Source organism: Myotis daubentonii, chromosome 5 (genome assembly GCF_963259705.1).
Source record: "Myotis daubentonii chromosome 5, mMyoDau2.1, whole genome shotgun sequence".
Lineage (NCBI taxonomy): Eukaryota > Metazoa > Chordata > Mammalia > Chiroptera > Vespertilionidae > Myotis > Myotis daubentonii.
Window position 1 is genome coordinate 108,278,809 of NC_081844.1, and position 14,718 is coordinate 108,293,526.

Genomic DNA, 14,718 nt, shown 5'->3' on the forward strand with positions numbered 1-14,718 from the left:
ACTTTATTAATTTGTTTGTTCTGTTTGTTTTCCAGAATGTTATGGAACAGTTCAATCCGCGGCTACGAAATTTAATAAACCTAGGAAAAAATTATGAAAAAGCTGTTAATGGTAAGTCTGCCTGTTTTCTAAATTTATAAATATAGAGCACATATAAAAGCCATTCAGGCCCGGCCAGCGTGGCTCAGTGGTTGAGCATAGACCTATGAACCAGGAGGTCACGGTTCGATTCCCAGTCAGGGAACATGCCCAGGTTGTGGGCTCAATCCCCAGTGTGGGGCATGCAGGTGGCAGCCAATCAATGATTCTCTCTCATCATTGATGTTTCTCTCTCTCCCTCTCCCTTCCTCTCTGAAATAAATAAAAAATATATATATTTTAAAAAGCCATTCAGTAAATATTTTACTTATTTTTAGATGCTTGATATTAACTTTTTAAAATATCTTTAAATTGGTAGAAATTATTTACAAATAATTTAATCTACAAAACTTGGCAATAATAGGATATTAGTATATTTGAAATGAGTACATTAAATAATAAGCTACTATGAGTTATGTACAAGTATTCTCTCTCTCTTTTTTTTGTTAATCCTCACCAAAGACATTTTTTCCATTGATTTTTTTTCTTTTTTTTTTTTTAAACAGAGAGAAAGAGTGGAAGGGAAGGAGGGGGGTGGAGAGAGAGAGAGAAACTTCAATGTGAGAGAGACACATAGATTGGTTGCCTCCTGCACGAGCCCCAACTGGGGCTGGGGATCCAACCTGCAACCCAGGTATTCGCCTTTGACCAGGAATCAAACCCACAACCGTCGGTGCTATGGCCATGCTCTAACCACTTAGTCACATTGGCCAGAGCTGCTATGTATTTTAATGATTAAATCATACTTTTTGACATGGTTCAGTCTTTGTCAATGCCAAAAACATGTTTTCTACTTTTTCAACCAAATTATTTATGAACTAATAAGATTTAAAATGTATACTTAAAATATTGATGTTAGTATCCCGCAGCAAAGGAATTATTCTCCTTTTACTTATGTAGAAGAATTTCTTGCCTTTGAGTATATCCCTTTTGATGATTATGTGAGAAGTTAAACGTTTAGCCTAAATGGAAAAACATCTAAATTAAAGATTGAACTTAGATTCTCAGTTTATAATGAGTGCTTTCTTCAAAATGAATGTGAGCACTCTCACTGAGAACCAGTTTGTCTGCTAGTTTGAAGAGATTTCATTGGAGGAAACTGGCATGCATCTCCACGTGTGTTTTCCTGCTAAAAGGTGAGTGTTGTCAGTGATTACCTTAAAAACTGGAGGTGCTAACAAACACCAAATTCTAACCTGGTCAGAACAGTTTTCCCTTGGTAGCAATCATCACTCCCAAAATACTCAGACCCCGGATTCACCCTCTGGCATGGTTCATTAAGACCCCAAGGAGCATAAGTAGAGCACTCAGTTTCTAATGGTTAGGTTTGAAAAAGACTTGAGATATAGCTCTCATTTTTCTCCTTCACCATGCCCCACCTTTGGGTGCTTCCTGCTGGTATTTTGAAAATAAACCTGTGGCCTCACACACTTTCCACATGAGCATACCCCAGGTAAGGGGGGGTGCTGACTAGACTCTTGATGATGGGTGCCCCGTTGTGGTAGTTGCTGGAGAAGTAGGCTGCTTATTTACTTCTGCATCTCTGTGCCGTTTGCCGGATGTTTCCAGCGTCAGGAAGTGCAACAGGCCTAGGACTTGTTCCCTCACCCTTCAACAGTATCAGTGACTCCAGGGACTTCTGCAGGTGCCCCCTCCCTCCTTCAAAGAGCAGGACCTTGCACAGCTGACTCTCCCTTGGTGACTGCTTAGTCACAAGGCTGCAGAGCCATTGCTGGAGATGCCCCTGGGAAGGGGATCACCAGGACCTGCAGTGACTTTCCTTCTAGCATTTGCTGCCTCAGGTAGTTTTACAAGGTGACTCAGTGAATAACCTGCCACTTAGCCTCCTGCTAAAAAGGCTTCTCCCCAAAGGGCTCATCACTTTCACACCTTCTGGGGACAATTCCACACTTCCGAAGGTGTTTCCAGAATCGATGCAGGCCATCTAGGCTTTGAGATATTTAGATAAATTTGTAAAGTCCTTGGTAAGAATTTTTACTATATTAAAGAGGCCAGATGTGCAGTCAGCGGTTCAGTTATAACTGAAGATAACATGCACAGCTAACGACAAGCACAGGATGAGCAGGCAGGAGGCCTTGTAGGAGCTGATCTAGCAAATAGATATTAGGTTTTAGTAGGCAGATGGCTGCATAGAGCACTTCAGGCAGAAAAGACAGTATCCAAGCCAGACCTGGGGTCCACACTGGCATGGGTAAGACAACAATAGTTTATTATTTCTCATGGTTCTATAAAGGCAGTGCAGTTCTCTGGGCCCCTCAGCCTGACTCCTGCAGCTACAGTCACCTGGACTAGGCTGTGGGCTCACTCCCTCCTACAAGAGTGCAGGCCCCTGTGGGAGTTACACTAGCTGGTCCCCCCATTGGCCAAAGCAACTCACCCGTCAGTGTGTAGAAGACTACACAGGCTGGAAATTGTGGGAGGTGTGATTTTTTGAAGGCCATTACTTAAAAATCTATGATGAACTCTGGACTGTGGGCTTAACTCTTGAGCAGTGGGAAGCCCATAAGGTTTTTTGAGTGAAACTGTAACCTAATGAAATCATATTTTAAGGAAAAATCATCTGGTAGAAGTATGTAGATAAGATTGATGAAGTAGTTGGTTAACCACTAAAATAGCACTAATATGAGAGTGATGTCAGTATGATGGCAGAATAAGAAGACTCCATTGTTTCTCCCCTTCAATTTACAAGTCAGACAACTCTAACTGCACAAAGATTCCCCTCTTCAGCACACAGACACACCTGAAAGAGCCACATATTGGGACATCTCCAGGTGGGTATACTGGAGGCATGACAGGAGGAAGGACGGGGACTGTAGCCTCAGACAAAGTTCGACACCCACCGCTGCTTAGGCTAGTGTGGTAGCGGGGGGAGGAGCTGAGCTGCAGTTTAAGAAGGACAGAAGCAGTTTACCTCCCTGAAAAGGCATCTCCTTTCCTTGTTCCCCATCATAGCAGAACCAGGTAGAGGTGTCTGGGAAGTGGGGGGCCAACAGCCCTAACTGGACTGGTGGAGCAGAACTGCTAGATCACAGACTTGCCTCCTCTCCCCAACACACCCTGGTAAAGCCCAGCAATGCCAAAAACACAGCAGAAAAAGGAGGTAGCTCTGAGAGTTCACAAAGCCATTCCCCTATCACAGTGGAGGTGCTTCATAGCCAAGATGAGCTGGTCACAGAGAGGACACCCATGATCCCAGAGGTGCAAACAGTGCAAGAGAAAACAAAAACTTGCAATGTAGCACCACCTACTGGAAAACAAAAGAAAGCACCCTACTTATCAACTGGCTGAATTGTTGAGAGCAAAACAGTATCTAACAAGAGAGCATTACTACCCCAAAGAAACAGTCCACAAAGAAGTGTCTCCAGTCCACTCCCCTTCATGAAGCAGTATGAACCCTTGCATACTGCTTGATGGGCAGGAAATAGTCCATCAAGCACCATGAACAACCAACGTACACGGAAGCATAGAAAGAAAATGAAAAGTGAAATCATATCAAAGTCATGGAAGACAGTGATGTAAATAACAGAGAATTCAAGATTGCAGTTATGGGTCTAGCTGGTTTGGATCCATGAATAGAGCATTGGCCTGTGAACTGAAGGGTAAACCAAAGGCACATACCTTGGTTGCAGCAGGCTCAATCCCTGGCCCTGATCAGGGCATGTGCAGGAGGCAACCAATCGATGTATCTCTCTCACATTGATGTTTCTCTCTCTGTCCCTCCCCCTCCCTTCTACTCTCTCTAAAAATCAATGAAAAAATTTCCTTGGGTGAGGATTAACAACAACAAAAAAGATTATAGTTATGAAGAAATTCAAGGATATACAAGAAAACTCAGAAAGGTAGTTTATTGAACTCAGGAATAAAGTTAATGAACAAAAGGAGTACTTGACCAAAGAGGTTGAAATTATAAAAAAGAACCACACAAATTCTGGAGCTGAATAAATGAAATGAATAATATATTAGAGAGCATTGGAAATAGAGCAGTCCAGATGGAAGAGAGAATTAGCAAACAAAGATAAAAACCTAAAAGTGATCCAGGAGAAAGAAGAGAGGACTAAGAGTTTAAGACAGGGGTAGGCAAACTTTTTGACTCGAGGGCCACAATGGGTTCTTAAACTGGACCGGAGGGCCGGAACAAAAGCATGGATGGAGTGTTTGTGTGAACTAATATAAATTCAAAGTAAACATCATTACATAAAAGGGTACGGTCTTTTTTTTCAATAGTTTTATTCATTTCAAACGGGCCGGATCCGGGGCCCACGGCTGGTTTAAGAAAAGGAAAAATCTCTAGGAGAACTATCTCACTTCACTGGACAGAGCAACCTAAGGATAATAGATGTATCAGAAGGAGGAGAGAGGGAGAAGAGAATAGTCTGCTCAAGTTGCAAGCTCAAAATCAATATACAAAATCTGTTGTATTCCTAATACTCGCCACAGAATATGAGGAAGAGAAATAAAGAAGACAGTCCCATTTACAACTGTAACATAAGCATAAAATACCTAGGAATAAACTTAACAGAGAAGGGGAAGGACCTATACAATACATTGTTAAAAGAAATTGAAGAAGACACAAAGAAGTGGAAAGATGATCCGTGTTCATTGGTTAGAAGGATTAACATTGTTAAAGTGTCCGTATTACCTAGGCCAATATAAGATTCAATGCAATCCCCATCAAAATCCCAATGACATTTTTGCAGAAATAGAACAAAAAATACTCAGATTTCCCTAGCCGGATTTGGCTCATTGGATAGAACGTCGGACTGTGGACTGAAGGGTCCCAGGTTCAATTCCGGTCAAGGGTACATGACCGGCTTGCAGGCTTGATCCCCAGTAGGGGTTGTGCAGGAGGCAGCCAATCAATGATTCTCTCTCATCATTGATGTTTCTATCTTTCTCTCCTCCCTTTCTGAAATCAATAAAAATATATTTTTAAAAAACCTCAGATTTCTCTGGAGCCACAAAAGACCTCGAATAGCCAAAGCAATACTGAGAAAAAAGAACAAAGCTGGAAGTATCCAACCTCCCTAACTTCAAACTATACTACAAAGCTAAAATGATCAAAGCACTCTGGTATTGGCAGAAAAACAGACCCACAGACCAATGGAACAGACTTGAGAGCCCAGAACTAAACCCATTTATATATAAGCAACTACTTTTCAACAAAGGAGCCAAAAACATACCATGGAAAAAAGGGAAGTCTCTTCAATAAATGGTGTTAGGAAAACTGGAAAGCCACATGCAAAAGAATGAAATTATGCTGTTATTTGACACTATATTAAATTTTTTTAACAAAATAATTTAAAGGCCCTGAGAATGAAATACATAGAAGAAAACATAGGCACTAAATTTATGGAACTTGGTCTCAGAGGGTTATTTTGTGAACTTGACTCCAAAGACAAGGGAAGTAAAAAAAATATTAATGAGTAAAACTACATCAAACTAAAAAGCTTCTGCACAGCCAAAGAAACAGTCAACAAAACTAGAAGGCAGCCAGCTGTTTGGGAGATCTTTTCAAACAATATCCAAAATATATAAAGAACTCCTGCAACTCAACAACAATAAAAAATAATTCAATGTAAAAGTGGGCAGAGGATCTGAATAGACACTTTTCCAAGGAAGACAATAGATATAGGAAGAGACACTCAACAGTACTAGTTATAAGAGAAATGCAAATCAAAATATGATGAGATACCATCTCACATCTTTTAGAATGGCAGTTATCAATAAAATAAGAAACAGGTGTTGGAGAGGATATGGAAAAAAGGGAACCCTTGTATACTGCTGGTGGGAATGTAAATTGGTGCAGCTACTATGGAAAATAGTATAGAGGTTCCTCAGAAAATTAAGAATGGAACTACCATATGACCCAGCAATCCAATCCAATCCCTCTTCTGGGTCCAATCCCTCCCCAAAATTTGAAAACTCTTATTTGTAAAGATGTGTGTACCCCTATATTTATTGTAGCATTATTCATATTAGTCAAGACATGGAATCAACCTAAGTATCTTTTGAAGACGATTGAATAAAAAAGATGTGGGACATATACACAATGGAATACTACTTACCGATAAAAAATATGAAATATTGCCGTTTGCAAAAATACTTGCAAAAACATGGATGGATCTTGAGAATATTATGCTAAGTGAAATAAGTCAGATGGAAAAGGGGAAGAACCATATGATGTTACTCTTGTGTGGGATATAAATCAAAAAACAACAAACAGACTCATAGATACAACAGAGTGGTGGTTACCAGAGGGGAAGTAGGATAGGGGAAGTCGAAGAGGGCAGAGGAGTTCAAAAACACATGGTAACTAGGAGGCTAGTCACCTCATATGGTGAGCACACAATAGAGTATACAGATGTCATATTAAAAAGTCGTAGACCTGCAATTTAAATAATGTAATTAACCAATGTTAACCCCCAAAGTTTAAATACATAAAATAGAACTAATATTCTTCACTCCTTAAAACAATAAGTGGTAGAAAATCTCTTCATGTATTCACAGAGGGAAGCAAAATTAGGAAAAATTTTTATTCCTTATTCTGGATAAATAATATAATTTTTAAACTTAATTCAACTTTATCATAAAATCAAGGATATTTTACTGGAATAAGAAGGTTAAATAGTTTTAAACATAAGTGAACAGATAATGAAAAATTTCATTTCCATGTGTGGGTTCAGACCAAAAATTTTGTTTAAGTATTGTATAATCCTGTATACCATTCTCCCACAAATTTGCATTTCAGCTTATCAGTACCTTGCCATTTAAAATCTTTGTGCTAAAATATTGTGTATATTAACTTGACAGTTTGCTGGTTACGAACTTGTTTTTAGGTGCTGTCATCCCTTTTTCAGTTCTGAGGCCAAAGAATCAAAAAACACTGTAATTCAGAGCTGAGGAAGTGAAGTGCCTTGGCTGGCGTTGTGTGCATGCCCTCTGCCTTGCCATTGACCTTGGGAAGGACCCAGAATGTCTCCAGTCCACTCCCCTTCACGAAACTGGGTGCAGCTAGAACAACTCAAGCAATGACTTGGAAAGTCTACACAAATGCGACTTATTATTGTTCTTCCTTATGATTCTACTTTAAGATCATCCTCAGTCTGATGAAATAACTGTATGATAGAACATTATGTTTTCTGAATTTGTATACATAGATAGTAAAAGCTGCAACTTTTTAAAATTTATCTTTATTGTTGAAAGTATTACAGATGCCCCCCTTTTCCCCCCAGTGACCTCCAGCCCTCCTTCCCGCCCAGGCCTGTCTGTGTCCATGGGTCATGCATATATGCACATAGCGTTTATGTTAGGAATACATCCATCCTAGAACTGGCATCAGGAGAAGTCAGGACCTCCTCTAGACTTCCAGTGCCTGCACAGCACGTTCCCTGGGGCTGGTCATAGGCAAGGGTTCCGTGGCGCTGTCAGTGGTGGGGCCTCTGCCCAGCACAGCTATTGGGCACACGCCCTACCTTCCCAGAGCTAAAGGGACTGCGAGATGCTTGGAAGAAAACCTCTGTGTCGCTTCCTCCTTTTCTCATCTAAGTGATGATTTTGTGTGTCACCTTCCCTGTCTAGCTATGATCCAGGCGGGGAAAGCCTACTACGATGGAGTGGCCAAGATTGGTGAGATTGCCACCGGGTCCCCTGTGTCGACAGAGTTGGGTGAGCTGATCGTCATTATATGTAAACCCGGCTCGGCTGCGAGTGCTGATAAGAATGTGTGAATGGTGCAAATCGGGACTAGAAAGGAGAGCTAGCCCAGCACCCCAGTGTGGCCACTTCTGGGATGATCAAGTTCACTGTGGTGGAGGCTTACAGGGCAGGCCAAAGCCTGTGCCCTGCCTCCCTGCTCCTTAGAAATTGGGCTTCTGCCCCTGAGGCTTGGGCTCAGCCCTTCCCCCTGAAGCCCAAAGCCCAGGGAGCTTTGACCTACATTCGCAACTGAAGGAGCTGGGCGGGTTCTGGTCTGGCGGGAGGGTTTCCTGTGACTCACCTAGCAGAGAGTCAGCCCTTTGCATTCTGTTCTTGGCTCTCCGTGCTTCCACAGTTGCTCTCAGTTGTGATTTTTCCGGTCTTGCTGGTATGAATTGGTCTCCTGTGCACACTCGAAGGCAGCCACACCCTCGGTGGTGCCAGCTGCCAGGGGAATCTATCTGGGTTTCTATTTACAGAGCCAGTTCCTCCTGGCTCATCTCCTAAGGGGGGAAGGTCCATTTTTTTTTTTTTTTTTTTTTTTTGTCACTAGCCCTACACACAACCATTAGTTTTAAAACTTGTCAAATATGTTTTATAAAGGGTCAATTTTTGGCTTCAAAATGCTCTAATTTGGAATGCATTGAGAAAGCCAGAGGGAAAGATTGGTAAAGTGTGTGCCTGCTCAAAGTAAAGGGGGTCTGTCTCCCCTTAAAGGTGGGGAGGGAAGCAGAGCATACACTTTAAAGTTCAGGTAACTCACCCCATTTCCATGTCAGGTGTCTCGAGGTTTTGCAGCATTGCTTGGAAAACACCATAAAAGTGGAGGAACAAATCTGAGGTGTGGTGACAGGGCTGGGGCTGGAGACTGGGCTGCTGGCTGTGAAGTGGGTCTGGATGCTCGTTAACATTCTCTGACTTAAAAATTGGGTTTTGTACTTGTAGCATTTATTGTCTTAGAACCTGGAGATGAAGCCTAGGCCTGAAGGGTGCTGTATGATGGATCAGTTACACACAGAAACTTTTCAGAACCCTCCCTGACTTGGGTTCTGTTGGCTCTGTAGGTTCTGGCGGCTCTGTAGGTTCTGGCGAGGCCTGAACTAGAGTAACTCTGTCCTGAGCAGGGTCAGTGTGATAAACTATTCACTGGGACATGGAGGGATGCCTGCGATGTTTATAGGGTTCCAAAATATAGGACTAAATGAAAAAGAAACATCCTGTATAGGGAAACATGCATGACCCTCACATTAAAACTCAGGATGCTCTGACTCACCGTTGCTCAGTTTGCCGATTTTGTTTTATGGTTCTGGCCACTGTTTAAATAAGACTTCTGTTCCACACCTTGTTTTATTCAGCTGTGAGTTCATAAATGTTGAATCAGCTATTTCCACAGCAACCCGTGTTGTTATGAACACAGGCTTAAAACTTCCATTCCAGTAAGGAAAGTATGTTGCACTGGTGGAGTTTCATGTGGATATGTGTTTTATTCAGAGGGAATGGAAGTAACTTTTGTTGTGTGTTATTTTTGTTTCAAGTTGTCCTTCTGCTTATATTTGTTATCTCATATGGTTATTAATTTTCTGTTCATTTATATCAACTCCATGGTAAAGTTTTGTCCTAGTAAGAGTTGCTTTTGGAGGCCTAATATTTTTTTATTTGCTTAGTTCATTTTATTGTTAGTTTAAACTAAAATACTACCCTATGCCTGTTTAAATTCCCTGTATGGAAGTGTAGTGGAAAATTCATAGGAAAAAGAGAAAGACCTAAGTTAGATCGTATTTTTCTCACTTTTCTAGATTTTATTGATATCCTTTTCTCCAAAGAAAAGCAGTGGGTTTAGTATCTAAGCGCTTGGGTTTAGTAGGCATGAGCAGCGTGATCCTAGCAACCACAGCCATGTAAGAAGCTCGAGAGCTTAACCATCTTGCCTTGCTGGGAGCAATGAGCAAACAACAAAAAGCCAGAAACCAGAGGTCTGTAAGTCAGGATTTGGCAGGTAAAATATTTTAATCCCCTGTGTTTAATTGGTATGTAGTAAGTCATGTGACTCAGGTTGTCAGGGTGTGTGCCTGCGGTCACATACATAAGTCAAAGAACTGGACTCATTTAAAAGGGGAAACTGAGCCCTAGCCTGTTTGGCTCAGTGGATAGAGCGTCAGCTCTCGGACTGAAGGGTCCCGTGTTCGATTCTGGTCAAGGGGCACATACCTCGGTTACAGGCTCGATCTCTGGCCCAGGTCAGGACTTGTGTGGGAGGCAACCAAATGATGTGTCTTTCTCACATCGATGTTTCTATTTCTCCTCCTCCACTCTCTCTAAAAGTTAATGGAAAAATATCCTCGGGTGAGGATTAACAAAAAATAAAATAAAATAATAATAAAAGAGGAAACTGAAATGCATGCAAAACTTCCAGTTTTGTCCCTAAATCAAACAACACTTATTTTTAAAAATTTAGAAAATATTGAAAAGGTAGAAAGGAAAAACACATGGTCAGTAGGAAATGTTTTGGCAAAATATTTAAAAGAAACTTTGAACCTCTTTTAGCATCTTTAAAGCATACAAAAATAAAACTTGTTCTCATTTATTTCTCAAGTAATAACAGGAGACTTTCTTTGGGGAGTTGATGAGTTTGCTTTGAGATCCTTACAGCTCACCATTACATAAATTTAGACTGTTATTTTGTTCCCATTTAGTCAGCTATTACATTATTTTGAATTTGAATTGCTTATTAAATTGTTTGGGCCAGTTTCTTAAATTGGGCACAAAACAGAAGTTTTTTGTCCCCTCAGAAGATTAATGTCCACTAGGGAACATTAAAAAATCATAGGTTTTCTTTTGTTATTAATAGAATGTTTATAGGTCTTGCAATTTAAAAAATATATATTTATTACAGTTTTGCCTCGTTGATACTCAAAATTCAACTTGATGGCCGAAACCGGTTTGGCTCAGTGGATAGAGCATCGGCCTGCGGACTGAAAGGTCCCAGGTTCGATTCCGGTCAAGGGCATGTACCTGGGTTGCGGGCATATCCCCAGTAGGAGATGTGCAGGAGGCAGCTGATCGATGTTTCTCTCTCATCGATGTTTCTAACTCTCTATCTCTCTCCCTTCCTCTCTGTAAAAAATCAATAAAATATATTAAAAAAAAATTCAACTTGATGGTCTTAGGTCTTAAACAAAAAAGAGCAGGGGAAAATTTGAAATATTTTAAAAGAAGTGTTATGAATTCACAAAAATATTAATATAATCCTAAGGTTTAGATAAAGGAATTCATACCAGAGTTGATGAGAGAGCTAAGTTGAGCCAGAGCAGTTATTATTGACCCAAACCACTTATCTTTTCATTGCAAGTTTGACTCACTTTAAAGAGATTAAAATCCATCCCACAAAAATAGAAAACAATGAATAGGGAATTTATTTTATTTGGTGAACATAGCACCTGCTGAGTGCCAGGCACTGTTCTGAGCACCTTACAGATACTGACTCCTCTCCTCATCACACAGCCCTCTGAAGCACCTGCTATTGTCTCCATTTTACAGGTGGGCAAACAGGGGCTCCGAGGGAGTAATTGCTGAGGTCACCCAACCGGTTAATGGCCAGTTAATTCGACGCAGGCAGTCTGCCAGCTCTGTGCCTAGCGCATCGACTTAATTATGTATATGTCCAAAGATGTGCTTTTTCTGACGGGCTTTATTTTGAGGCAGTGAAGCTGACCCTGCCCAGTGTGGCTCAGCAGGTAAAAGGCTGTGTTAAATAGCTCACCACTGAATGGTCTGAGATGGACCCGACATGTGTAAGCCTGTATTTTGTGTTTCTTTAAGACATAATCGGAGTTCTAAGAAAAGCATTCCTTCTCTTAGCTTTGAAGTAACTCAATGTGGAAATGATGTTCTACACTTAGTAAAAGGAACTACAGATGTAAAAGCTAAGCTGTCGAATCAAGGTGCCTCCATTTCACATCTAGTGCCTCCTGAGTGTAACTTGCTACATCGCTGCCCATGTTTCAATACACTTGATTGTACCTGCCCATTCTCGTAACACTTTGAATTTTGAAGTGTGTGCAGAGCTAATTGTCTTGTTTAAACCCAGTTTTCACAATGATTCAAATTGGTCTTTTTCTTCTTGAAGGATATTGTATGTCCTATCAACTCAGGATGGGGAGAATGTAGCGGCCCTTGTTCTCATGCTCTCTGCCCATAGCCAGGAACAGCCGCTCAGGGGTCCTAGCAGCCATACCGGCCACAGGGAGGGGTGGTGGCTCAGGCCCAGGGGGCGCCACCTCCCCACTGCCACTGTTAATGTTCACGAGAGCCATGCACTCGCATCCTCTTACAGATGGGCAGTTCCTACTCTGTGGCACTGTGCTGGGCCTTGAAGTATGTGTCGGAAACAAAACCACTGAGTTCTGACACACAAACCAAGGAAGGCAAGAAAGGGTGACTCAAGTCTGATGCACAGGAAACTGCAAAGGGAGGTGGCCCCTGTGACAGGCTGAGGAAGGAGGACCCGGAAGACGGGTATGGATAGAATCATGACATGAGTGAGGCCTGGCCTGGTGCACGTTCCCAAGCCCATGGTGATGTAACAGTAGAGAGGGACAGCCATGGCTGGGTTACATTCTGAAAGTTTGGGGGTGGCTGCACTTCCTCTGGTGCTCTTTCCTATAAAAGTATTAAAAAGTAAGGATGCCAATAAGCCTATGAAAAGATGCTCAACATCATCAGCCACTAGGGAAATGCAAATCGCAACCACAATGAGATACCAGTTCACATCCGACACAGTGACTGTCATTAAAGAGACAGATGATAACAGTGTTGGCAGAGATAAGTCGAGTCCTCACACATTGCTGGCAGGCACGTAAAATGGAGCAGCTGCCTCAGAAAAGAGCCTGCCAGTGCCTCAGTTTAAACAGTTACCACAGGACCCAGCAATGCCATTTCTTTTTCTTTTCTTTTTTTAATTCAACGCAGGCAGTCTGCCAGCTCTGTTGCATTCCAGTGAGTATCTCTACCTGAGAGGCATTGATCTAGTCCCTGAGGATAAATCAGTGCGTCCAGTCCCTGCTCCTAAAGGGGGAGTGACCCGGTTAGGTAGAGTGCTCAGGGGCACACAATGGGGAGGGAGCAATGTCTGGGGAGACCATTCCAATGGGTGCTGGCAGTGCAAAGGCCCTGAGGCAGCCTCAGTTTGGGCCACAGTGTGGAAGCCAGTCTGGTTTAGGTGCAGTTAAGAATGGAGGAGTAGGAGGGGTGGGGGTCTTGAGATGGAGCGGGCTCGAGGGTGGGGCAAGGTCAGGTAGGGCCTTGTGGGTCATGGTAAGAATGTTGCCTGAAGTGGGGGTGGGATGCCATAGAAGGTTTTGAACTCAGGAGTGTTGTGGTTTGACTTATATTTTAAAAGGTTCAGATGTGTTAGGTTTGGGATGTTTGTCAGACTAAGTGGAAATGTCGACGGGGCAGCTGGGAATGTGAGTCTGGAGTTCATTGTGTGAGTGTGTAGTTCTATATCCCTGTGAACAAGACAGGCCCTGTTTTGTTTGCCCAGCGACAGTGATACTTAAGCCTCCTGCCCTGTGGCTTCCCTCAGCCCCAAACTAACAATTACTGAGGCTCACGGCTGTCAGATGCTCCACTTCTGTGTTCTTATTTGGTTCTCACCTGCCCCTGGGAGGGGCTGATGGTTTACAGGACATCTTACAGATGCATGAGGGGCGGGGTGGGAATGGCACCCGGCCTCCCGCACCAGCCCTTTTCCCTGCACCCCTTCTCCAGTGCGGGTTGTCTGTGTGGCAGGCAGTGGTGTTCCCTGCCATTTGTCATGGATGATCATGTTTTATGCCTCCTTAGTTCCCTTAGGGTTCCCAAATTGCTGGTTCATCTGGCCTTAGGCTACTGTTTGTCTTCGAGTTGGTTCCTCTCTCTGTGTGTCATGAGGTCATGACAGATGGGCCAGGGGGGCTGGTCTTCCTGGGTCTGGTGCTGTGGGGAGTCAGTCCCACCACTTTGGTTCTACTTCCTGCCTGACCCAAACATCTGCACTGAACTGGCTTGGTGACCGGGCCAGCCCTCAGCCAGTACGTTTATACCTCTGTGAGGCTCCCCTGACCCCCCCCCCCCCCCAACAGGTAGCCTGGTCCATTTCCAACAGCACTAATCATTCAGGTATTCCGGCTGATGGCAAGCAGGCATCCCTTTCCTGTAACTCCCACATGATGGGCGTTGTTCCCCCCTCGGGTACACAGTAGAGACACCCAATTCCTCTTGGACAAGATTTCTTTCTGCACATGGGAGGAGGGTGCAGAGTACTTAAAAGTGAGGCCCAGGATCAGACGTGTTCAGATTCCGGCCCCTCCACCTGTACTTGTGTGGCCTCGGGGAAACCACCTAAGAGCCTCTCGGTGGCCGCCTGTGTGATGAGGGTAATGGCAGTCCTCCCTTCGGTTGGGAGGACTCAGCGAGGCCATCGCTGTAGGGGTTGTTAGCACAGCGCTTGGCACAGGGAAGGACTGAAGCCATGAAGCCATGGCTGTCTTGGAGGGTCCTGCAGTGGTGTGCCCTGTCTGTCACCTTCACCCTAAGGTAGAGGAGGGGGAGGGGGACGTTTGAACCCGGATGGCACCGGGTCATTGTTTGCTCTCCTTCTGTGGTTCCGTGGTCCCTGTGGAGGAAGAGAGAATAAAACGGATGCTAAGTTTTGTGGAATCTTCCTTAAATTCAATCATAGTAGGACCACCCAAAATCACCCAAAATCTCCGAGGGGTTGTGGTTGTAGGTCAAAGGAAAAATGGCTTTCTGACTGAAAGTTGGGATCTGTAGTCTGTTTTATTTTGTGTTTTTAAACTTGTTGAAAAATTCTTCACTTAAAAT

General features: G+C 43.1%; 1 protein-coding gene across 6 annotated transcripts in view; it reads left to right on the forward strand.

Annotated features, from left to right (window-relative positions):
• The window catches only part of BAIAP2L1 (BAR/IMD domain containing adaptor protein 2 like 1), a 74,970-nt gene that overhangs the window by 27,017 nt on the left and 33,235 nt on the right, over positions 1-14,718 (forward strand). For 4 of the 6 annotated variants that reach the window (XR_009453138.1, XM_059699272.1, XM_059699271.1 and 1 more), the window contains exons 2-3: positions 36-111; positions 7,738-7,824. Coding sequence is in view for 5 of the 6 variants with exons in the window: in XM_059699272.1 (XP_059555255.1) it covers positions 36-111; positions 7,738-7,824 (163 nt within the window). In the remaining variant the exon portion in view is untranslated. The remainder of the gene's footprint in view (positions 1-35; positions 112-7,737; positions 7,825-14,718) is intronic. The other 2 variants (XM_059699276.1, XM_059699274.1) reach the window with 1 other exon arrangement.